The 23446-nt window shown below is 48.6% G+C and overlaps 1 protein-coding gene across 2 annotated transcripts in view; it reads left to right on the top strand.

The window, feature by feature from the left end:
* NUP98 (nucleoporin 98 and 96 precursor) overlaps positions 1-23446 on the top strand; it is a 2071147-nt gene that overhangs the window by 1378149 nt on the left and 669552 nt on the right. For both annotated transcript variants that reach the window (XM_069640340.1, XM_069640339.1), the window contains exon 23: positions 4964-5393. In XM_069640340.1, coding sequence (XP_069496441.1) covers positions 4964-5393 — 430 coding nt within the window. The remainder of the gene's footprint in view (positions 1-4963; positions 5394-23446) is intronic.

Raw genomic sequence — 23446 nt, 5'->3', positions numbered from 1 at the left:
GGGAGGTCAGGGGGGGTAACTTCCCCTGTTCAGCTTGGAGTGGTCTTAGACCACATCCAATGCCTGGGCCTTAAAGGTCATTCAGCAGGGTTATGGTCTCCCTTTTCATTCTGTTTCCTCAGGACCATTTTCCTTACACCAACTTTCCTCCAGACCCCATCGTCTTTGGGCAGGTCCGTCATCTTCTTTGAAAGAGCGCAATAACAGTGTTTCGCTCAGAACGAGACAAGTGGTGGTACCCAACTTATTTTCTGGTTCCTATGAAAGGTTGGGGCTTGCGCTCAATGCTTGATTGTCCTTTTGCAGACTCCAAGCTCAAGATCTTAACTCTAGCCCAGATTCTTCAGTCCCTTGAACTGCAGGATTGGTTGGTGTACAGTTACCTGTACCTTCAGGATGCATTCTTCAATGTACCCATTCATTCAGGGAAGTACTCTTGATTTGTTGTGGACCAACATCACTACTTGTTCAGAGTCCTGCCATTTGGCTTTCCTTCGGCACCCAGGGTTTTCGCCAAGCTACTAGCGGTTCACCTGAGGGAAGGCATTCATCTTTCCCTAGCTTGCTTCCTAGAACTGACATCCGGCACATTTGTTCTGCACATGCAGCTGTTATACAGCATAGGCCTTTCCTTGCACGTCTAAAAGTTTCATGTTTTGCTTTCCCAATCCCCTGGATTTGTCGTTGCGGCCTTGGACACTCGCCTGGGCAGAGCTTTTCCGCCCAAGGACAGAGTGGCAAACATCTCAGATGGTACGCGTCGTCCTATTACAGAACAAGTTTCTGCCTCACTTTCTGCATCGGCTGAGTCTCATGGCCTCCTGCATTCTGGTGGTCCTGGATGCACAGCTGACATGAGGGTGCTCCAATGGCTACTCCGTTGGAGGTAGTCACACATTTGGGAACACATCGGATCTTCTGCAGGAGTTGAGCCAAGTGGCTTAACTGTCATGGTGATCCCTGAGGGACAACGTGTGCTGTAAGGCACGTTGTTGGGCTGACCTTGGCGTCTGGTAACAGGGGTCACGGATGCGTCCTCAACAGGTTGGGGCGATCACCTGTCTGACTTGACGGTGAGCGGACTGTACCCTCACTCAGTCTCAGGAACCCATCCTCTTGCTGGAGCTCAGAGCAATCTGGCTCGCCCCTTTTTGTTTCTCAACTCTGTATTTGCCATGCACTACCTCAAAAAATGAGGTGGTGCGTGCTCTTTGCTGCTATGCAGGGAAGCAATGTGACTTTGGTTCTGTGCTCTGGAGAACAGTCCTTCTCCGATGGCTGCCCATCTTGCCCGAAGAGAGAATACCTTGGTCGATCCCTTTATCAGACTGACTTTGGCCTACCATGAATTGGAGCTCTGAAATTTTGAAGGTTTTCTGCCACTCGGGGTGACTCCTCAAGTGGATCCATTCACATCCAGTGCGAGTTCTGCTTCAGGGAATGTTCTTGCTTGCGAGCGCCGAGGGGGACACTGACAGTCGAGTACACTTTCAACTTCCTTCGTTTTTGCCTTTCCATGTCATGCCGCTGGTTCTCCGGAGACTGTGCCTGTTTGGGTCCATGTGGATTCTGATCGCTCTGGACTTTGCCCGCAAAGCGTGGTACCCGGAGTTGTTGGGTATGTCCATCTGCCCTCTCTGATGCCTTCTGCTAGGAGTGGACCTGCTCTCCCAGATAGAGGGGCAGTTATCCATCCAAACCCCAAAAAATAGAATCTTCTGCTTGGCCACTGAGGCAGACATGCATGGAGTGGAACTGGTCAGACGTTCATGATGTACTTATATCAGCTCAGAGACTCACTACAATCTATTCCTGTAGGTGCCGTAAGTTTTGGCTTGGTTCTGGGAGAGGGATATGTACCCTTTATCCTATCCATTATCCCACATTTTTGATTTTTTGCTGTCTTTGGCTGAATCAGGCCTCAAATCGGCACTGTGAAAGGGTCATTCACCACTATTTCGATGTTTGAGAGATCTGCGGAACAGGGCTCTTCACAATCCCCACATTCATGCAATTCTTGAGGCATTTGTGCAATCAATTTCCCCTACGCCAGTTCGTGTTTCGGGCGTGGGATTTAAATTTGGTTTTGACATTCATTATGAGAGCTCCATTTGAAATCCTGCATTATTATTACATTAGATTGCTCCCCCTCATGATGATTTACCTGGTTGCCATCAATTCCGCTAGACCTTATCTGTTAAACCTCCCTATTTGGTTTTCCCCAAAGAGATGATTGAGAATGAGACCTTCTATTCTTCCGAAAGTGGTCTCCGATTTTCATCTCTCAAAAGATCCATATTCCTTTTTTAAAATTTTTTTTTTTCCACCCAATCCTTCCAAGGCAGAGGAATACTTCCATCGGCATGAGCTGGTGCAAGCTCACAGCTACTACGTTTCTCAGGCGAGGGACATCTGTAAAGAAGACCAGCTTTTTGTTGGTTATGCTTGTGCACCTGCGGACAGGGTTGTGACTAAGCAGATCCTGTTGAGGTGGATCATTCTCTTCATTTCAGAAGGCTATGATCTAGCTGGTAAACATGTGACTGAGGTTCAGAGCTGACATTACCCAAGGTTTGGCTGCCATATCTACCCTGCAAAGGGGAGTCCCTGTCCTGGACTTCTGCCAGGCGTCGATGTGGGCTTCTCTGCACAAATTTGCTAAGCATTACTACTTTTTCCTTTCAGGGCAGGGATGCTTCCTTTGGCTGGGCGGTCCTCCAGAGTTTTCTAGTTTAGGCAGTGTCCTTGCTCTCCTCCCTCCTCCAGATAGATGTACTGCTTTAGGAGTCTATTAAAGATGAGGAATCCATTAGAAAAACACATTTCTTGGTAATGTTCTTTCTGATGGATGTTCCTCCCACCGATTCCTCATTGCCCTCGCAGCATACCCCTCTTCACCGATAGCTAGTACACCTTTTTAAGTTCAACCGACCCCCTGCGTCGGCGTGCTAGGGGAAGAGTGCAACTAAAATCATGGGGTGCCTGGATATCATTTCCAGCACGGGGCACATAGAGGCATCGGGCGAGGCTGCACTGCGTCCTCTAGTGGTGAAACTTTTTCCGAAGATCAGCTGCGAATAGGGATATAAAAGATGAGGAATCCTTAGGAGGAACATCCATCAGAAAGAACATTACCGAAAAGCAATCTCTTACTGGATTTAGGTTGCTGATAACATGATCAAGGATCCTCTCCTTGGCCTATCCTAGTGTAGTGTGGGATAGTTATCTTAACCCTCCTTAACCTTTTGAACTTTGAATCACCACCACTGGCACCGTCCAATCACATGGTAAACCTAACTGAAAATAACTATGGCACTAATGACTTTATGGCACAAGGCTCCAAACCATCTTTGGGCTGGATTTAGGTGCTAGGGAATTGTTATGGTTTCTCTGTAGTGTTTCTACTGAACTTAATGCATCTGAGTAGTTAACTGTTTCACACTGGTTATTGGATCAACTGCTTTTTATCTTCCTCTTAGGGTGAATGTACACCTGTGGTATAGTAAGTGTGACAAAATTTGCCTTGAAATGTAATTGCTCAGTATGCATTTCAAAGGCCTAATACATTTTTGTATAGGTTTGTGCCTAACTGTCGAACTGGAATTATTGGTGATGTTCTGAATGGACTTGTAGCGCTAGACCATTCTCACACCCCCTCCTAAGTCCATGCCTCACCAATTGGCTACCTACTGTCCGGTTCGAGATCTCTGCAGTCTTCATTTTGTGGAGAATGACTACACACTCAGTAATAAACACCACACACACCGATAACAAGTGAGTAAGTGTATGCTACATTTATTTTCAAAGGCATATTTATGCACAAAAGCTGCAGAAGTATGTACATTTTTATAGAAGATTTCTCCTTGCCACTACCTGTTACCCCATTCACATGGCAACGTTTTCAGAGGATGGAGATTAGATGAAGGGCATAATATAAAAGACTTCCTGGCTGTCGTTTTTATCTAAAAGTAAGATGCATGGCCTTGGAATAAATTGTTTCAGGAGACTCCCTGCTTTATCATCTACTGACAGCTAGTCTTCTCAGTGACCTCGAGTGTTTGTTCCTTTACATCAGCATGTGATCATGTGCATGTTTCCCAAGAACAACCTTTTGAAATAAGAGCATTATTTAGGCCTATGCTGGCACAGCTTTAAGATGGGTTATTGTGGCAAGACCAAATGGCAACCTAACACTACCTAAAATTAGATTTGTCTGTAGTTTAGTGCCTTTCCTGTTCACTATAATTGGGTGGCCTCTGAAAATTTACCCCAGGGTTGATTTTAGAAATTCATCTCAACACCTGGCAAGTGAGGATTCCAGAGTTGGTAGGTCCTTCCTGCAAATTTTCCTGTTGAAGGTTGTTTCATCCTTTTCCCACGTTTGGTTGGGTCATAGCTATGGGCGTCTTTCATAATAGGATTAATCTGCGGGAGGAATGTATACATTAGAGGAACAAATTCCCTACAGCTCTTAATATTCTTTCAGATTAGAATATTGCTCTCACTTAATCTTCATAGCCCTTCCATCTACTCTGATAAAGTTCTCAAATTGAATATTTTTCAATTTACGTGTAAAATGGTTTAAATGCCAGTGGTAGCCAGTTTTGAAAGATGATGAAACAAAGATAATGGTCCGTGGGTCGGAGAGTGTCCTCAGTTTTGGTGTGTCTGCAACTATGAGCTATAATGGAGCAGTCTCTCAATCAACAAGTCCTCACCTGATGGCTGTGATATAGTTTCTAGATCTGACGGTCATAGGTACATTTCAGAAGAGCTATCTTGTGTGTGGAATATCATTCCATCCCAAAGAAAATTGCAGATGTTAAGTCATTTGCTTTTAACAATTTTCCAATAAATGTTGAAAATTTGTCACTGTATTTCTGAATGTTTGCCTTTGTTTAAAATGGTTGGTCTGCTCTTGCAAATTCACCCATACTAAGTCTTCACATTTGTTCTGTTCTAGTTGGAGGGTTGTTTCAATCAAGAATTTCTGGTGGATCCCTCCAGTCACCAAGTTCTGCCTTCCAAGCTACATTCAGTCCCAAGGTATCCTCTGCTGTACCTCCCTCTTCGCTCTCACCTTGGTCTGGACATGGGCCTCTATCATCTGCATTTATCATGCCTACCCCACCACCCGAAATATCACTGAAAACTGTTGGGGCACGAAGGCTGCAGGGACCTGTCCCTATTGAAAAGTCTATCACCTTTGGTCATGGCAAACTCCTGATGGATATGGCTCTCTTTATGGGACGCTCCTTCCGTGTCGGCTGGGGTCCCAATTGGACTTTGGCCCATAACGGAAAGCAGCTGAGTGGATCCCAAGAGATTGAAGACCTCCAGAACACAGAGTCCATGGACTATGGATTCTTGCCCAAGCCAGTTTCTGCTAAATCGTAAGTTATGTTACATTATGCATTTCTGGATAATCAATGTGGACATGTGCAAACTCATTAAAAATGTCGTCTATGGGGCCTGCCTCTGTATGTCTGATGCCTGCATGCCTTTCTATAGTGCGAGTCATGAGGATGTCTTCACTGTTTCTCTTCCGACGTGAATATTCAGAGAATAAGCAGCCTTTTGTCCATACTGGCCCTTTATGCCAAATACCAAAACTCAACCTCCGCCAAAATACTTTCAGATAGCTTTTATTAAATGTAATATTTGTTGAGGAGCAGAGTTTATTCAGTTCAGTAAATCTGCCCATTCCCAGGCCTACTTATGTCATTAAACGTACATGTTCTCCGGTTTTATCTTGGTCGTCTTGTCAGTTTTGCTTAACTGTAACCCATGCCTTTGCTTGTTTATCTACCCTTTCTTGTGCTTTAGTTATCCCACTTTAAGTACATTCTAATACCGTATTTTCTGTTCTACAGAATAACATTGCGTCCCTTGTTGTTGAGATGTTGAACAATACAAACAACGGTTTTCGCTATTTTCTCCTAAAATCCCAAACACTCATATATTAGCATAAAGTGGAAGGGACTTTCAGCTGCAGTGCCACAAATCAAGCAACTAGCACCCAACATCGTGTCCCAGTGGCGGGTATAAGACCTGGCTGGTATTGTACGTTTTGCCTGCATAAAAATGTTCGCATGGGCAAAAAGTTCTAAAAATGCTACCACCAAAGGTTCGAACACCAAAAGTTTGAACCTTTGGTGGTAGCATTGTAGGTAAGTATCAAAGAAAAAGACTGCAGTGTCGTCCCCCGCAGCACCCCACTCACTATACTATGAAGGAAACCCCTGCAGCCTTCTGTTTATACATATTTTTTTTTTTATTAAAAAGACCCTGCGGCCGCCGGTTCCTGATCACGGAAGTGAAAGGGAACTGGCGCCGCAAAGATTCACAGTGAAGAAAAAGTTAAGTGGGGTTTGTATATGTTGGGGCGTGGGTGGGAGTGTGTTGAGGGTGTGGCTGGGGGGTGTGTCATGGGTGTGGGTGCGGATATGTAGGGGTTTTAACGTGTGTTCGCATGGGAAATGTGCTAACCTTTTTGTGGTTTGCACATTTCTCATGCGATCTTTCCGGCTGCAGTAAAATCAGCCGCGGTCAGATCGTGTAGATCCTAAAACCTTACCGCCAGACAGCCCATTTGAAATCTGATGTACAGTGCACGTGCGTATGGTGGAGTAATAACATTGAGATACTCTTTGTATCCCGGTGTACGCTTAGGTTTTAGGTATTCTGGCCTGCAAGCCAATGCAGAACACATTAGTCACCCTATTTCTCTAATATCTTGGGTAAAGCTGCCTTTGCTCTTGGCTTTATTATTAATATTGATGTTTGGTATTTAGCCAAATCTCATGAGCCATTTTTTACATGAATGTGGCTACCTCCCAGCTACATGACATGCTCGAGGGCCTCCCAATATTTGGCTATGCCCGGGTTGCCCCATACCTGTAGGCTTAGTATAGTGGTTTGATCCCTGCCTCTTCACCAATGAAGCCCGAGTCACACTCCATGCCCTCTAGCGCACTTTGAATGCTTTGCTGTAGTAAGAGTATTCTTTAGCAACTTGCTTTAAATAACAGGGAGAGTGTGTTTACATAGCCCCAAACTTCTGACCCGTACAGGGCTGATGCCTTTGCCTGTGACTGGTAAACTTCAAGAACAGGTTTAATAAAGCCTCCACCATGTTTAAAATAGTGTTTTCAGGGCCTCGCTGTGCTTTTCTAGAGTGACCTTTGCCTTTAGCAGCTGGTTAGCCCAGCTAGCACCACTTGCAAAGCGCATACCCAGGTGATCATACCAGGGCACTTGTTCTAACACTGTGCCCCCCACTGTTAGATTCAAGAGTTTGTGTTTTGAATTTCTTGGGCTAAAGACCATGGACTTGGTCTTGCTGGCATTGAACTCCAGTCGAAGCTTGTTGCCCTTATTTGCAAGACAGGATAAGGCCACACACAGCCCCATAGGGGTCGTTGGCAACCGCACTGCATTGCCCGCAAAGAAAAGGGTGGGGATTCGATCATTTCCCAGCCTTGGTTGGATCTGAGCTGGTAATAAGTTGGTCAATGATCAAATTTATGTTTCTGATGCTCGTTAATCTGTTTAGAATCACATGCTGTGCATATAGTCCGACATCCATTGGTAACCGTAGAGTATTGCATCTTGTCTTTTGAGAATCGAAAGGTGACGTCGACATGGGCGTGCCTGTAACACTATCCCTAATGTGACTTGTAGTGTACCCAAAATCCCCCAAACGTCGAGGTCCCTCAGATTGTTTTTTTCTGCCCAGCAAACTGGTTGCCTTATGCGGAGCACGTCCAGAGACATTGCTATTGTTACCTTCGACCTTTGATGGTATTGTATATTATTATTACCCTACCGTCCCGTCCTTCGACAGCTAATTCCTGAACTACGCCGAAGCCGGTCCACGAATTTTCGACGGACAGTGATCCAGTCGGCACTGCCGACGACATGGGCGGGCCTTCTGGCAGGCCTACACAGTAGGGAGAGTGGGGTTGGGGTGGACATTTCGTACTATATTTTCCTCAGCTATGGAGAGGACTCAGTTTAGGTTTTGATCTGCTTGTAAGGCCAGATGTCCTTGGAAGGATAAACACCGTAAGTGTAATCAGTGTCTGCCCCTTAATCACGAGACGGTTTGTGCGGCTTGCAATCTCCTGTGTCCTAAAACACTAAAGGAGCGCAGTGTTAAGCGGTGAGTGGCCTACAGAATGTCGCCTGCCGTGTCTAGTTCCTCCGGCTGCCATATCTGCCGTTTGTGACGAGGGGCAAAGTGACAAACGGGCCTCTGATTCAGAGGCCATTGACCTGTCGGCGGAGCGCTCCCACTCTGCGTCATCCGTCCCCGGCCCCGCTAGGCAAGACTCAGGTCCTGCTATGGGGACTGTACACCCCTACAACAAGGACGCAGACTCTTCGCACACTAAGGACACAACCCCAGGAACGTCTTCTACGAAACGGTCCATAGCGCCAACGGGCACACTGAAAATTTCTTCCATCGTTGGGATCGCCAACCCTCCCCGCAACCGCAGGTGCGCCTTGCGACTGGGCACTATAAATTGAAGGGTGCTGCCCCCAATATTCAAGAGACCGTCAAAATGCATCGGAAGAAGGCGTCCACGGTCGACAAGGCGCCGGTTATGCCAAAAACGATTGCGCAACCGCAGGCCCGAACTAAAGGCCTTCCCGCCTCAGAGGATATTACCGAAAGCATCACTAGGATTATTTCAGCGGGTGGTCAGAAGCAGCGATCCAAGGGTAAATACCAACATTAGGGATTTGTCGAAATCCAGAGACAGGCCAAAGGATTCATCGGAACACACTGATGGGCCTAGGGAGAAACACAAGGACCTGCATCAACCGTCGGACCCCTGAAAAGACTTTTCGGATGCCACTGGAGGGATTTCTTCGGCGTAAAAGGAGAATTCTCAACGTTCGAGGGGATTGGGTCCTCCGACGTATTCCATATCAATGACATGTAATCACCACAGCTGTACTGCTTCGGAAAATCTTCGGCGTCTGCGTCCTGCATCAATGACGTCGATACGCCGCCCTCGAGGACCTCGGCCGACGTCACTGGATGTTATAAGTAGGATGCACGATGCCTGTAGCCTCAGTTCCGTTTTTTCCGTGAACGTGTTCACTTCGGAGATCTCGGCGCCCCTCGACTCTTTGGAGTTCTTGTTCTTTCTCGGTTCTTCGAACCTGTTTAGTATTGTGAAGTCTTTCTTCGTGAAGATGTCTACCTAGTCTTCCACGCCGCGTCCAGGCTTTAAGAAGTGCTGCGTCTGTGGGTCCAAGATGTCAGTTACGGACTCGCACAAGGCCTGCCTCTGGTGCCTCGGGGCGGCCAATGACACGGATGACTGTGTCGACTTCCAGTCGCTCACGTCCAAAGCCCTGCGGGAGCACAAGAAGAAGTTATCGGTAGGTAAGGTGTCTAAGCCATGGAAGTCGAGGTCTGCGGGGCTTTCGATGGACGATTCGAGAGGCGACTCTCCGCATCGTCGTCGGAAGTCCAGTGGGTCTCGGTCCCGGAGTCGGTCCCGCCACTCCTCTGCCTCTTCAAGGCACTCCCAGAAACGCTGTCATCAGTCGCCTTCCCCGTCCTCTTCCGAGGACACTTACCGTTGGCGGGTCACTTACCCCACCAAGCACGCGACGCTGGAGGAATGGGCTTCCTTTGGGAAGAAAATGTTGGCGATTCTCGAATCGCAGGGCACTGGTCCGTCCGCACTTCCGAGTGGGGTCGGTCGTGATCGGTCGAGAGACGCCGCTCATATGCCTTCGGGCTTGGGTGATCGTCACGATTCGCGGTAAAGGAATCGTTCTCGGCATGCCCGTTCCAGGTCCCGGTCCTCGACGCGCTCGAGACCATGTGAACCTGTTGCTCCTTCAAGGAAGACGTCGACGCCGGTGGTGCTGAGGTCGACTGAGTCTTTCGAGGCCCCGCCTTCGAAGAAGTCGCCGATTCCATCGGCGCCCAGGCTGTCGAGGGACACGCTCGGGGCCCAGGCCTCGAGGACTGTGTCAGCGCCATTGATGCTGTCGGCGTCACGTTTGGCGCTGATTCACTCGACTCCTTTCGAGGCTGTTTTGACGGGGGTTCCCCGGGGCTCGGTGGAACCGCCTAGAAAGGCTCAGGCAAAGGCCAAGCATGGCTTTTTTCCGCATTCTGTGCCTACTTTACGGCAGCTTGAGTTTATTTCGGAGGTGGATGAGGGCTCTGATGATGGCATGGTTCCGGATACGGTACCGGACGAGATTTTCTCAGGCCATAGCCAGATTGAAGACTTGCGGCAATGCCTGCACGATGCTAGTGGGCTGGACTCCGGAGGTGGAGTTTTGTAGGCCTGAGTGTTAGGGAGAATTCTCTGTTTAGGCTGAATTTCCTAACCTAGTGAGTCCCCCAGCAACTTTGCTGGATTTTTGGGGTTTAATTTTTTCTCCTGCCAAGAGTGAGACACTTTTACCCTCACTCTTGGGCATGATTTGAGTGTGTTTCTTTGAATCTAGATGTGTTTAATGGGCTATGGGGTCTTTTACTCCATAGGGCTTCATGTGTTTTTGTGATGTGTGTTACACAGCACCCTCAGTGCAGTGACACAGGGGTGTCATAGTGACCCCCCTAGTATAGACTCCATACCCTGGGACTGACTACTGTCTCCCATGGCATGTAAAGTCACCATTGACTTTACTAGTCTTAAATTCTGAACAGAACCAGTACAAACCATCATATTGTGGACGTACTGGCTGGGGCAATGCAATTGCCCCGAGGTCTGTTAGTCGAGGGGGCACGTCTCCGTCCCCCCTGATCGAGTTTTGGCTGGTGGCAGTGGATACTACCTTTTTATATTCAACCGCGAATATTTTCCTATGGGATTTCCCATTGTTTTAGGCTACTATCTTTATTTAATTATTTACGGTAGCCTCGAACATACCGCCGGTTTATTTAATTAATATTAATTCTCCGGTTGGTATTTTTTGCCAAAACTTGATTCTAAAATGGCGTTTGTGTTCTCTTCTGCGACTCCAACCCAAGTCGAGCCCTTTGTTCCATTTTTTGGCGGGCTTCTCCACAGAAGCCCTCCAAAGTGGTGCCACTCTGTCTGGGGTACTTAGGAGGGGTGGAGGGGAATTTAGGCACCCTGGACTGAGTTGCCTAGGCAACTCGGCTCACCACTTAGCATGTTTGAGTGACAGCTAGGCTGAGTGAATGGGGGTTTGCTGCATAAAAGCAGGGCTTTGGGGACTGGAAATTCAAAAGTCGCCACAGGACTTAAGAATCCGACGAGGGAGAAGCTGAGCCGACCTGCCACGACACCACTACCGGTGGAGCCCTGCTGGACTGCCTCACCACTTTTCCCAACGACAGAGGAGATCTCCCGCCGTAGAGTCTTCTTCCTTTGACTGGTGGGGATAACCAGTTTCACCGTCTTTTCGCCTTCCCGACGTACCTCGTAGCCGCCTTGCCTTTGCCTGTGCCAAGCACCCCGTCAACCGGGATACCACGTTTTACCACAACCGCGAAACAAAGGTACCACCTTTATCCGGAAAACTCTACGGCTGGTTTCTTCCCTGGTAATGCAACAACCTTCATCTTTCCTCCAAGTCTGGATCTTCTCTTCCCCTGGACGACGCCGCAACTTGCACCCACTACCAGGAACAACTGCCACCGCTGGAGGATCTTTCCCACCTAAGGTACCATGTCCCGCCTGGCTTCCCTTGCTACCGACTGTACGGGGTAGATTTAGCCCCCGGCTTTCGAACCTGGGTTAGCCTGGGACACCCAGGCTAAACTTTCCTAAGCCTCTCTAAACTCTTTTTGAACCCTCTGCAAGACTTTCTAAGCCTAGTGTAACTGTGTGATCTTGGGCGCATTTGTGCTCTGCTCTCTCTAAGAGTGGGCCCAGCCTTTGGACTATGGCTCACCAGTGACTTTTGCTCTTCTGCCTTGCTAACAGTGTTCCTGAATCTTAGAGTGGTGTACCTTTCCATATTCAGTCTTTTTCCCCCTTTTCCCCCCTTTCTCCCAAACGTATCAGAGTTCAATCTAGTTAAGTGCTCACCTCTGTATGAAAATAAGTGGTGTCTTACTGGGATTTATCTGATAGGAAAAAAAGGGGTGTGTATATTACAATAGTAATTGTGTTTAGAATATTTTTCAATAAGAGTACTGGAGTGTTTCAAACTGTGTTTTTAAATAAATAAGTATATACTTTGATACCAAAGCTTTGGTCAGTGTTTGCTTGTATTATTGTATCTGGGTACCTATTGTGTATACTTTGCATACTGCCTAACTCTTCTTGAGGGAAGTCTGACTGCTCGGCCACAGCTACCAGGTAAATCTGGGTGGTACAGACTGCTTCCAAGTGGGTTTACTGCCAACACCTGTAGTCTTAAATCTTTTGCAGTGGTCCCTAAGGGAACTGCACAGGTTTCTGCCCAACACTGAGCCTGGCACTCATGCGGACTCCTCGTACCGGCGCCTATGTCCAGGGTCACCGAGTACTTGGGTTGGTCTGCTCCCCCAGGGCAATTTCATCCGGATGACCTTACGGATATCCTCGACCAAGGTCCACCAACTGACCCGGTACTGCCGTTCCATATGGCTCTACAGAGGAGGGTGGCGGTGGCTTGGACTGCTCCGGAGAGTCTCCTGGCAGTGGGCACGTCTTTGCCGAGAAAATACCGCCCAGCCAGTATCGATTCCTGCTACTTGACCAAGCACCCCACTCCAGAGAGTTTGGTGGTGCAGGCAGCTACGGCCCTGGCAAAGCAGGCGTCGTATCCTACCATCCCTCCTGATAGGGACGGCGGCTGGGCAAAGAAAGTGTTTTCTTAAGGGGATATGGCGCTTCAGGCGGCAAACTCCGTATGTGCCTTGTCACGTTTCACGCACACTCTGTGGGACTGTTTCCTTAGCGGCTGAACATATTCCCGAAGGGGATGAATGGGATGGTTTCCTTGCCATGTTTCAGGATGGTAAGGACGCCATGTGTCAGGTCTTTCAGTCGGGTTTGGACATGGCAGATTGCGTCAGCCGGTCCATGGTGGCGAGCACCGTGATACGCAGGTTGCATGGTTGCGGAAGTCGGGGTTTGCTCCTGATGTGCAGGCCCGGCTCCTCAACATGCCCTTTGACGGGGAACATCTTTTTGGCAGCAAGGCTGACGAGAGCCTTGAGAGGTTGCAGACCTCCAGAGCTGCAGCGAAGTCGTTGGGCGCTGCAGTTCGCCAACCTCTGCCTTTTCGTCCTAGGGGACAGCAATGGAGGGGAGGTTCCTTTCGTTATTACTCATCCTTTGGTAAAGCGAGAGGAGCTGCCAGTCAAAGGGGCCACCGTGCCAGAGGTGGAAAGCAAGGCACTCTAGGTGCCAAGGCCGCTCAGGCTGTTGCCTCTTTGCCCTCAGGCAACTCCGCAGCCGCTTCAGCTCAGTCATGAGGCCATGTCTGATGGTTCGCCGGTTGGGGGAAGGCTGGCGCAGCATCTTGCAGAGTGGCGCGCCAATACTTCAGATGTGTGGGTTCTGGAGATCATAACTCACGGCTACGGTCTTCCTTTCCGGGAGAGGCCTCAAGACAATCCACCGGGGAATCTCTCTTTGAAGAGTCTGAATCCGCTCCTTGCGCAGGAAATTCAATCCTTGCTGGAGAAAGGCGCCATAGAACTGGTGCCTGTAGCGAAGAGGAACAAGGGATGGTATTCCCCTTATTTTTTGATTTCCAAGAAAGACGGGGGATTGAGACCCATCATGGACTTGTGCGGTTTGAACAAACTTCTCCGGAAGGACAAGTTCAAGATGATTACACTCAAGTCCTCCAGGCCCTTCAACTTCAGGACTGGTTGGTGTCTCTCGACCTCACGGATGCTTATTTTCATGTGCCGATACATCCAAAGCACAAGAAGTAGCTGAGGTTCGGGTCCTGCCGTTCGGATTGACCTCCGCCCCGAGGGTCTTCACCAAGCTCATGGTAGTGGTGGCAGCGCACCTCAGGAAAGGGGGGGATTCACGTCTACCCCTACCTAGACGATTGGTTGATCAGGGCGGGCTCTCCCGAGCAAGTCCTGGATCATCTGTCATTCACCTGCCACTCCCTCCACAAGCTGGGCTTCTCCCTCAACTTGAAGTCCCACCTGACACCAACTCAGAGGCTTCAGTACATCGGAGCAGAGCTCGACACGTCACTGGGGCAGTGTTTTCCTCCCCAGGTGAGGACTCATCACATTCAGCAGATGGTTCACAAGTTTCAGCTTGCCCAGAGTCACCCAGCGTTCGAGTTCTTGAGATTGCTTGGCCTCATGGCATCCTGCATTCTTCTGGTGCCAGAGGCCAGGTTGCGGATGAGATCTTTGCAATGGGCACTCAAGCTCCAGTGGTCTGTCCTCCGGCAGGATGTCGGACCCTGTTCAGGTGCCGTCCTCGGTCGCCCAGGACCTTCTGTGGTGGGCCGTCGAAGACAATCTGATGAAGGGGGCTCCGTTTTGGCTACCCTGGCCGGAGGTGACGATTCTGATGGACGCATCCTTCACGGGATGGGGAGCTCATGCCAACGAGTTGACAGTCAGCGGTATTTGGTCTCCGTCGGAGTCCGGACTCCATATCAATCTGTTGGAGCTGAGGGTCGTCAAGCCATCCCTGAAGGCTTTTTTGCCGACTGTGCGAGGGAAGAATGTCCTGATCCTGACGGACAACACGGTGGCCATGCACTACCTCAACAAAAGGGGGGGCAGGGTCACTTCCTCTGTGCAGGGAGGCGATGCAGCTCTGATTCTGGGCAATCCAGCAGGATGTTTCGATCTCGGCAGTTCATCTGGCCGGAGGCGAAAACGAGACGGCGGACGCTCGGAGCAGGCAGAGCGCGATCTCTCACGAGTGGGAGTTGGCTCAGGAGATTCTCCTGGAGATATTCGCACTTTGGGGGACCCTTAAAGTGGATCTCTTCGCCTCCAGTGTCAACTGGAAGTGCGAGAGGTTCTGCTTGCGGGAATTTCTTCCAAAAGGAGCCTTAGGAGATGCGTTCGTGGTGGAGTGGTCATTCCCACTGCTGTACGTGTTTCCTCCAGTCCCCGTCATCCCGCAAGTACTGCGGAAGTTACGGACCTTTGGTTCCCGGATGATCCTCATTGCTCCGGCGTGGACGTGGAGGACCTTCTCGACCTGTCCATCTGTCCTCCACGTCGTCTTCCCTAACGAGACGATCTGCTCTAACGGGAGGGTGGGTCAGGTTCTCCATCCAGAGGTCAGATCCCTCAACCTTCACGCTTGGTTTCTGAAACGTTGAGGTATAAGGATTGGGACCTCCCTGAAGACGTGATTGAGGTGTTGCCGTAAATTCTGCGACTGGTGCAGGGTTAAGAATGTGGATCCTTTTGCATGTGACATTCCCATGGTTCTGTCTTTTTTGCTTTCTTTGGCCCACAGGGGCCTTCAAGTGGGTACCTTTAAAGGTTACCTGGCAGCGCTGTCCATATTTAAGCGCTCATCTGAAGTGTTCCTATTTTAAAATTCCTTTAATTTCTCAGTTTCTGAAAGGGCTCACTAATGTGTTCCCTCCGTCACCTTTACAGGTGCCCGTTGGGATTTGAACCTTGTTCTCAAGTTTCTCATGGGTGCTCCGTTTGAGCCTTTGCATTCATGCCCTTTGAGACTGTTAACTCTTAAAACTGTATTTTTGGTTGCGGTCACTTCCGCTCACAGTGAGTTAGTTACAGGCACTTTCAGTTAAACCACCCTTCACTGTGTTTCATAAGGACAGGTTTGTCCTTAGAGTGTGTCCTTCCTTTCTTCTGAAGGTGGTGTCGGAATTTCATTCAGGCCAGAAGATTGTTCTTCCGGCATTTTATCCTCCTCCACATCCTGGTAAGGAAGAGGAGAGGCTCCATAGGCTTGATCCTAGGAGATAGTTAAGCTTTTATATTTCACGCATGTCAGAGTGGACGATCAACTCTTCATTGGTTACGCTGGGACAAGCTGTGACGAAACAGACTGTTTTGCTGGATTATTTTGGCGATCTGAGTGTTACCGCTTGGCGGCTAAGGACCCACCGATCGGCTTGCGGGCCCATTCTACCAGGGGTATGGCTGCCTCTACTGCCCTGCAGTGGGGTGTTCCTATTCGTAACATCTGTGATGCAGCCACCTGGGCTTCAGTACATACTTTTGAACGTCACTACTCCCTCGATACCATCCGTGGCCAGGATCTGGCCTTTGGCAAGGCGGTCCTTTAATCTGCAATTTGATTGGGCATTCTAAATTTGTTTTCTAAATTCTTTTCCCACCTCCTTTCATTGGTACTGCTTTGGGAGTCTGTCATTGATATAGAATATGTCGGAGGACCCAATCCCCTCGAAGAACAAGTTACTCTCTTACCTGGTAACGTTCTTTCGATGGGATGGTCGGACAACGTATTCCATATCGCTCCCTGCCTTCCCCGCTACAGAATTTCTTATGCGATTGCTGATTACGTTTCCGCAAGGCTTTATGTGTCAGACTGGCACGTTCTGGGAAAAAATTGCATCTGAGGCTACAGACGTCGTGCGTCCTACTTATAACATCCAGTGATGTCGGCCGTCGGAGGAGGTCATTGAGGGCGGCGTATCGACGTCATCGACGCAGACGCCAAAGATTTTCCGATGCAGCACAGCTTTGGTGATTACATGTCATTGATATGGAATACGCCGTCGGACCATCCCATCGAAAGAACGTTAACAGGTAAGAGTAACTTGTTCATCTCTGCTCTAATCCATATCTCTGGAATTCTGTGGTATTTAAGACAGTTGTTAGAACCGGGGCCCATGTTATAGGCTCACTTTTGAAGAGGTCAACTGGGATTTTGGCCTGGCCCGCAGCTTTTTCTCCCGACTGTGATCTAATGCCCTCATCCACTTCCCCCTGCAGTGAGCACCAGTACTGGCTCCCCCAGTTGTCGTTAATACCTAGCTTGGAAACGGGTGGCAGCTCATCTTATACAGAGGCTGGTACAAAGCCTTAAAATGCTCTTGGCACATATCTGGAGTAATGCATGATTGAAGGATCACATCACCCTTTAGGGTCTTTATCAGTGACAAACTTCCAGAATTTAGCAGCCTCTCCTTTAGCGTATTCCAACATAGTAGCCCATTTACCAACCATACACTCCAGTTTTAGTTTCTACCTTTCTATAAGCACCTCTGAGTACGCGTCTACGTTCCCAGTGATTTTCAGATGGTCAAGCAATTCGTTTTTGGCATCTCTAAAGCCCCCTTCCACTTTTTTTGACGTATGTGATTTCCCAGGCACATAACCTTGATGCGCTCCAGCACTTCGCCATATGTGCTGGGCATTAGATCTTTCTGGATCAATGATGCCCATTTCACTGAACGGTGGGCATGCCCCTGTAACTATATCAGAGGTGCTAGTGTTACTCCTGGTGTTGATTGTGGCATTACTCTTGAGGAGAAGCATTATCGGCCTGTGGTCTATCACTTGAAAGCTTGCCACATGATGCCAATCTCACGCTAGTTTCAGGGCATGATCCATTCTTGACCTTCCATTGTGTGCATAATAAGTATCAGTGGCAGGTTGGTTGGAAAACATCTGTTGCAAGCCCCCAATTCAAGATTGTATAGTGTACAAGTAATATTGAATGCAATGCCATGAGTTCTTGCAGGGGGACTAGCATCTATGGGATACCCCATGCCTCGTCCTTGTCTTCTCATAGCCCTTCGAGTTCCCTTAGAGGCTCCAGTTGAATATTAAAATCATGGCAATCCCATAACTTTAAGCCCGGTTTCCATTTGCATACACTTGTGGAACCTAGTGACCGCATTAGTGTTTTTTTCTATCGTTGGGCATGTTAAACGTTAATAGGAAGTTGCACATTGCAATAGCCCCCAAGCTAGTTCACAAGAAAAACTGTGTGTATCCAACATACACACGTTATTTGGCTAGAAGTGTGCATAAAATGCAATTATCAAGTCAAAAGTCAATACATTTTCTTAAGTTGTCTTAAAGTTCATTGTAGTCGCAGGACTCCTGCCCAGGACGAATCATATGTGCTACTGGACAGCTGCAGGCTGCCAAGTTGGTTTATAGGATACAGTATGTCCTGAGCCAAAGATCGGCTGAATGGCTTACGGGGCACCCAGAGTCTGATTCCCTGCCTTTGCTCCAGGGACCCAAAGGAACAAAAGTGTGTATGGAACGGTACACTGTTAGGGAGAATTATCATTCTATGGCTAATTTCCCTTACCTAGTGACTCCCTCAGCAGCTTTGCTGGATTTCTGGAGTTTATTTTTTCCACTGGGTAAGAGTGTGAGCTTTTCCCCCACTCTTAACTGTGTTTTGCCATGTATATTTCATCTGTTTCTGTGATTGTGGACTCTGGAGTACACCACTTCAGTAGCCCCACTCTTTTGTGTGTTAAACAGCACCTTCAGTGCAGTGACACAGGGTTGTCTTAGACTTCCCACCAACTCCATTTCTTGGGCTGACTACTGTCCCCCAGAAAAGGGTCAAGTTGCCATAAACTTTACATAGTCATTTAACCACAGATCCAGTACACCCCATCTTACATGGAGATTTGGAAAGGGTTAATTCTTAGCCCTTTTTATCTGTAGCTCTTGGAGCCTTGTTTCGCTCCCTTAACATTTAGACTTTGCTGGTGGCAGTGGTACCTACCCTCATTTTCCTTCTGCGATTATATTACATAGCGTGGTAGTGTTTCGAGGCTATTTTAGTAGCATCGAACTTTAAACTCGCTAGCCCAAATGATTTTTATTTTGGCTCCGGTTGGGTTTTAATTGCCATTCTCCAACATGGGGTCTGGCATGGATTCACATGCTCATGAATATTCTCCGTCGTCAGGCTGGGAATCCTCAGTAAAGAAAAAATCAGTATCAGTTTCGTTTCTGATCTGTCTTTCTTAGTAGTAACCAATCACTGATCTCTGGGTCATACTGCCCCCAGCCAATGACTGCCCTCTCCCTAAGTCCTGCCTCTGGCAGCCATCCTCAGATTTTTACTGCACGCTCAAGTGTTGGGAGTCCTCGTTTAGCGCTTGAGTTTTTTTTACTGCGTTTTCACGCTTTTTCAGGAGATTTTCTTAATTTATGGGTTTAATCGAGCCTCAAGCTCCACTGTTTCTACTTCTGATAACGGGGACCCGTTTCAGAATTCTTCTACGCCCCTCAAGGGTGAAGTTTTTGTTGAGTTTACACTTCTTGGAGGATTGTGGAAGATCTGCGGCCTACCTCAACGGACATGGCCCAGGACAAGGGGAGCTTGACGCCCGGATCCAAGCTGTTCAGGAACTACCCTGGATGCAGATTATATAATGTTTTCAAGGAGGACGAGCATTCGCGATGTCTCTACTGCCTTCGAGGACAGGACGCATGTGGAGAAAGACTGTGCGTTCTGCAAGAACCTTTTGAAACGGACCAAACAAGATTGTCGTTCTCACCTCGCCACCTTGCTGGAGAAGGGCACAGAAGGTGAGAAGGCGAAGAAGTCGTCTGAGCGGGCTTCTAAGTCCTGTGAGGGCGCCCCGGCGACGGGGGGCCTAACAGAAGGCCAAGCACTGTGAGTCCACGACACCGGGAGCGCCGAAAGGTCAGGCTCTTTGGTTGCCAAGCTGGGCGCTACTTCCCCGGGACGTTCGACCACGAGCCAGCGCTCTAGTTCGGGGAAGAGGAATTCCGAGAACCCAGGTAGGCCGCTGGAGGAGCCTCTGAGGAGGAACTGGTGGAAACCGAGAAGGGCCTCAACGAAAGGTCCATAGGCCTCAACGAGAGGTTTGAGAAGGTTCGATCCCAGGGACCGGTCCCTGCTGATGTGATCGAAGATAGCGACGATGACGACGAACAGGGCCCAGTGGAGCGGCCATCCCGTCCGTCGCAGCCATTGCCCGAGCCCCAGGATAGCTCGGCGGCCATTTTGTTGGCAATCCAATCCTTATGTACTGAGATAAGGACGCGATTACCACGCTCCCCGATGGAGGAGCCAGAACCAGGCCCTTCGGGAAGCCCTCCGAACAAGCGGAGGAGCGTCCACCCCGCTCCGCCCTTCGCGCCTGTGAGACCGGTGGACCCCTCATCCCCCTCGCCGGACCCTAGAGAGGATACGGCGACAGATACAGCGACGGGGACGGACGATGACGGCGACACAACGGACATCCCGTCGTCACTATCCCCCCGCCCCCCCATCTCCTTGGAGACCAAAGTCACACTGTGTCCATTGGCTGTTAATGAGAATTCTCTTCTAAGGCCAATTTCCCTTACCTATAGAGTCCCCCAGCAGCTTTACTGGATTTGAAGGGTTTATTTTCTTTCTCCTGCTAAGAGTGAGACCCTTTTTTCAGACTCTTGGAGAGATTGCTAGTGTTTGTTTAAGGCTATCTTGTGTGCTTGTGGTCTTGTGGTCTATAGGGTTTTTCTCACCCTCATAGGAATCATCTTTTTAACATGTTACACAGCACTCTCAGTGCAGTGACACAGGGGTGTCATAGTGACCCCCAAACATAGACTCCATACCCTGGGACGGAGAACTGTTTCCCAGGGCATGTAAAGTCCCCATTGACTTTACTAGTCAATTATGAACTAAACCAGTACAACCCATCTTACTATGGAAGTACTGGAAAGGGTTAATAGTTTTTCCCTAGTGTTCATTTTTGAGGGGGTACCGTACAGTCCCTCTACAAAGTTTCTGGCTGGTGGCAGTGGTTACTACCGTAAATATTCGACCACAAATATTTCCCTATGGGATTTTCCCATTGTTCGAGGCTACCATTTTTACTGACAGCCTCTAACATACCGCCGGTTTATTTTAATATTAACTTTAATCCAGTATTTTTTTTTTGTTTTTTGCCAGAACTTTAATAATATTTCTTTCTCGTGTCTTTCTCTGAAATCCTAACCCAGGTCTGGGATCATTTGTTCGTCCTTTTGGCGGGCTTCTGCACAGAAGCCCTCCTTTCGGCGCCACCGAGTCTAGGGTAGACAGGATGTGTGGGAGGGGGAATAGGCACCCTGGACAGGGTTGCCTATGCAACCCAAGTCGCACTCTGCCCTGATAAGCTGGTGGGTTCTCCCGCCAGGAGAGCTACCCCACTGTGTGAGTGACAGCTAAACTGTATTAATGGGGGTCTTGCTGCATAAAAGCAGGGTCCTGAGGACTGGAGGACAAGACATTGCCACTGGAACTAAGAAACCGAAGAGGAGAGGAGCCAAAGACCTCCAACGACTGAACCACCGGTGAACCCCTGCTGCAGCCTCTTACCACTTTTACTCCAACGATGAAGGGAAGATCTGCACCTGCAAGAGCCGCCTCCCCTTGAGCTGGTGGGACCAACCAGTTTGTCAGTAGCCTTCCAGGACCTGCCTTGGTCGAATCGCCAGGGCCAGACACTGAGACCAGATAGCCAGGCACCCGTCCACCACGACTGCAATTTAAAGGAGCGTACCTTTTATTTGTTTTGGCAGCACCGCGGCTGGCTTCATCCCTGGGCAGTGCAGTAACTTGAACCTTCCTCCATGACGAGAGCCTCTCTTCCTCTTCTGTATCTCCCGAACTGCAGGACCTGCCAGGAACTACTGCCATCGCAGGAGCCTCTTCCACTTTAAAGGTACATTGTTCCGCCAGGCCTTCCATTTCGTTGGGTATTGCTAAAGGTGTTTTAAATCCTTTACTTACCTACTGGGTTGGCCGCCCCTATCGTCTAACATTGTCTTTTACCTTCTGCAACTGCCTTTTCAAATTGTTAAACAAAGACTTGACTGCAGCTACTAGAACAGTTTGATCCTGGGCACATTGCCTTGCACCATTGACTCTGGAACAGGCCTATTGACTCTGGCTAAATCTGTTACAAATGCCTTCTCTAGATTGCTTCTCACCTGGAAATGTGTTGGTGCACCTAATTCTTATAACCACCTTCTTCCTTCCCCGTTTGAATATTGTAAAGTGCCATTTTGCTCGGTTTTCACCTCAATTTTGCATATGCTAAAGTACTGCCTTGCCTAACTTGTTCACAATCTATTTGGGAAGTGTTGCTGGTGTGTTAGAGTCTAAACCTGAATAACTTGTTCTTTCCCTCCCTCTAAAGAAATTGTGAGTGCCATTTTTGCTCAGTTAACACTGTGCCGTTTTGCTCAGTTGTCACCCTTGCTCAAACTTGTCTAAAATTTAAATAGGGAGTTGTGTATACTTTTCCTGACTGTTTTAAATTACTTTAATAATAGTGACTTGTGTGTGAACATCAGTGTGTGTAAAATAAATATTTATATTCTTTTTGTTACAAAGCTTTGGTTAGTGTTTCCTTGTTCCATAGTATTGTAGTCCTGTTGTGTAAACCCTGAATACTGCTCATCTCCCTCTTGAGATAAGTCTGACTGCTTAGCCACAGCTACCAACTAAATCTTTGTGGTACATGCTGATACCAAAGGGGATTTATTGCATATACCTGTAGTCTTAATCTTCTGTAGTGCTCCCTAAGGGAACTGCACAGGATTCTGCCTAACATTGGCTGAGGTTGTTGTCCGGGCTGGACAACCCCCCTGCTGTGTGATTGACAACCAGGCTGTGTGAATGGGGGATTTTGACATAAAAGGCAGGTCTCTTGGGCTGGAAGTCAGTCGCCACTGGAACTGCAAGAACCGAAGAGAAGTGGAGAAGACGACGGCCACTGCAACTCCCGAGTCCCAGTGAAGCCCTGCTGCAGTCCTGAGCGATCTACCCTTCAACGACAGAGAAGATCCAGTCCGGAGTCTTCTTCCCTTGAGCCTGATGGGATCAACCAGCTCACCCTCCACAGCCAGAGAATCCTCTTCTGGGTCGAAATCGGTGCACAAAGCTGTAGTGGTCCGGATAGCCATCAGAAGAGCCCTCTCCTGTTTTAAAGGAGTGCACCTTTTATTCACCTTTGCTTTGCTGCTGCCGGCCTCATCCATGGGTAGTGCAGATCACTCCAGATGCCGTCCTTGTCCCCACGATTGAAGCTCCAGGAACCGTGAGTCTGCAGGAACTACGTAGCACCAGCTTTCTTCATTTGAATAAGGTACTGTGTCCATTTGGTCATTCTCTCTGTCCGACCTTGTGGAATCTGGGTGAACACTTTTCCTTGCCGAAGGCTTCTCCTTTCTTCCTTCCCTCTTAAAACTTTTGCCTCCCTTTGACAATATCCCAATACTCCTGGCAACGTTAATCCCGAACTGTTTAACTGTCTGATCCTCAGCTCTGCTCCATTTGATTTTGGCGCAGGCCTATTGAATTTATCTGTATTTTAGAACACATCCTCTGATTCTAGTGCCTTGACAAAAGTATTGCCAATGATTTTTCTTCACTATTACCTGGTTTTTATTCAATGTGCTAAGTGTGTTTGACTACGGTTACAATTCTTCCCGCGGGTACTCTTTTCTTTCGTAAGACCGAACTGTCATTACTGTCAAAAAGTGAGCCCTTCTTAACCCCCGGTAACGTCTTTTGTTTCACAACACCAGTCT

The sequence above is a fragment of the Ambystoma mexicanum genome, chromosome 7q (genome assembly GCF_040938575.1).
Source record: "Ambystoma mexicanum isolate Mex_15411 chromosome 7q, UKY_AmexF1_1, whole genome shotgun sequence".
Lineage (NCBI taxonomy): Eukaryota > Metazoa > Chordata > Amphibia > Caudata > Ambystomatidae > Ambystoma > Ambystoma mexicanum.
This window is presented reverse-complemented; position numbering and strand designations above follow the sequence as displayed.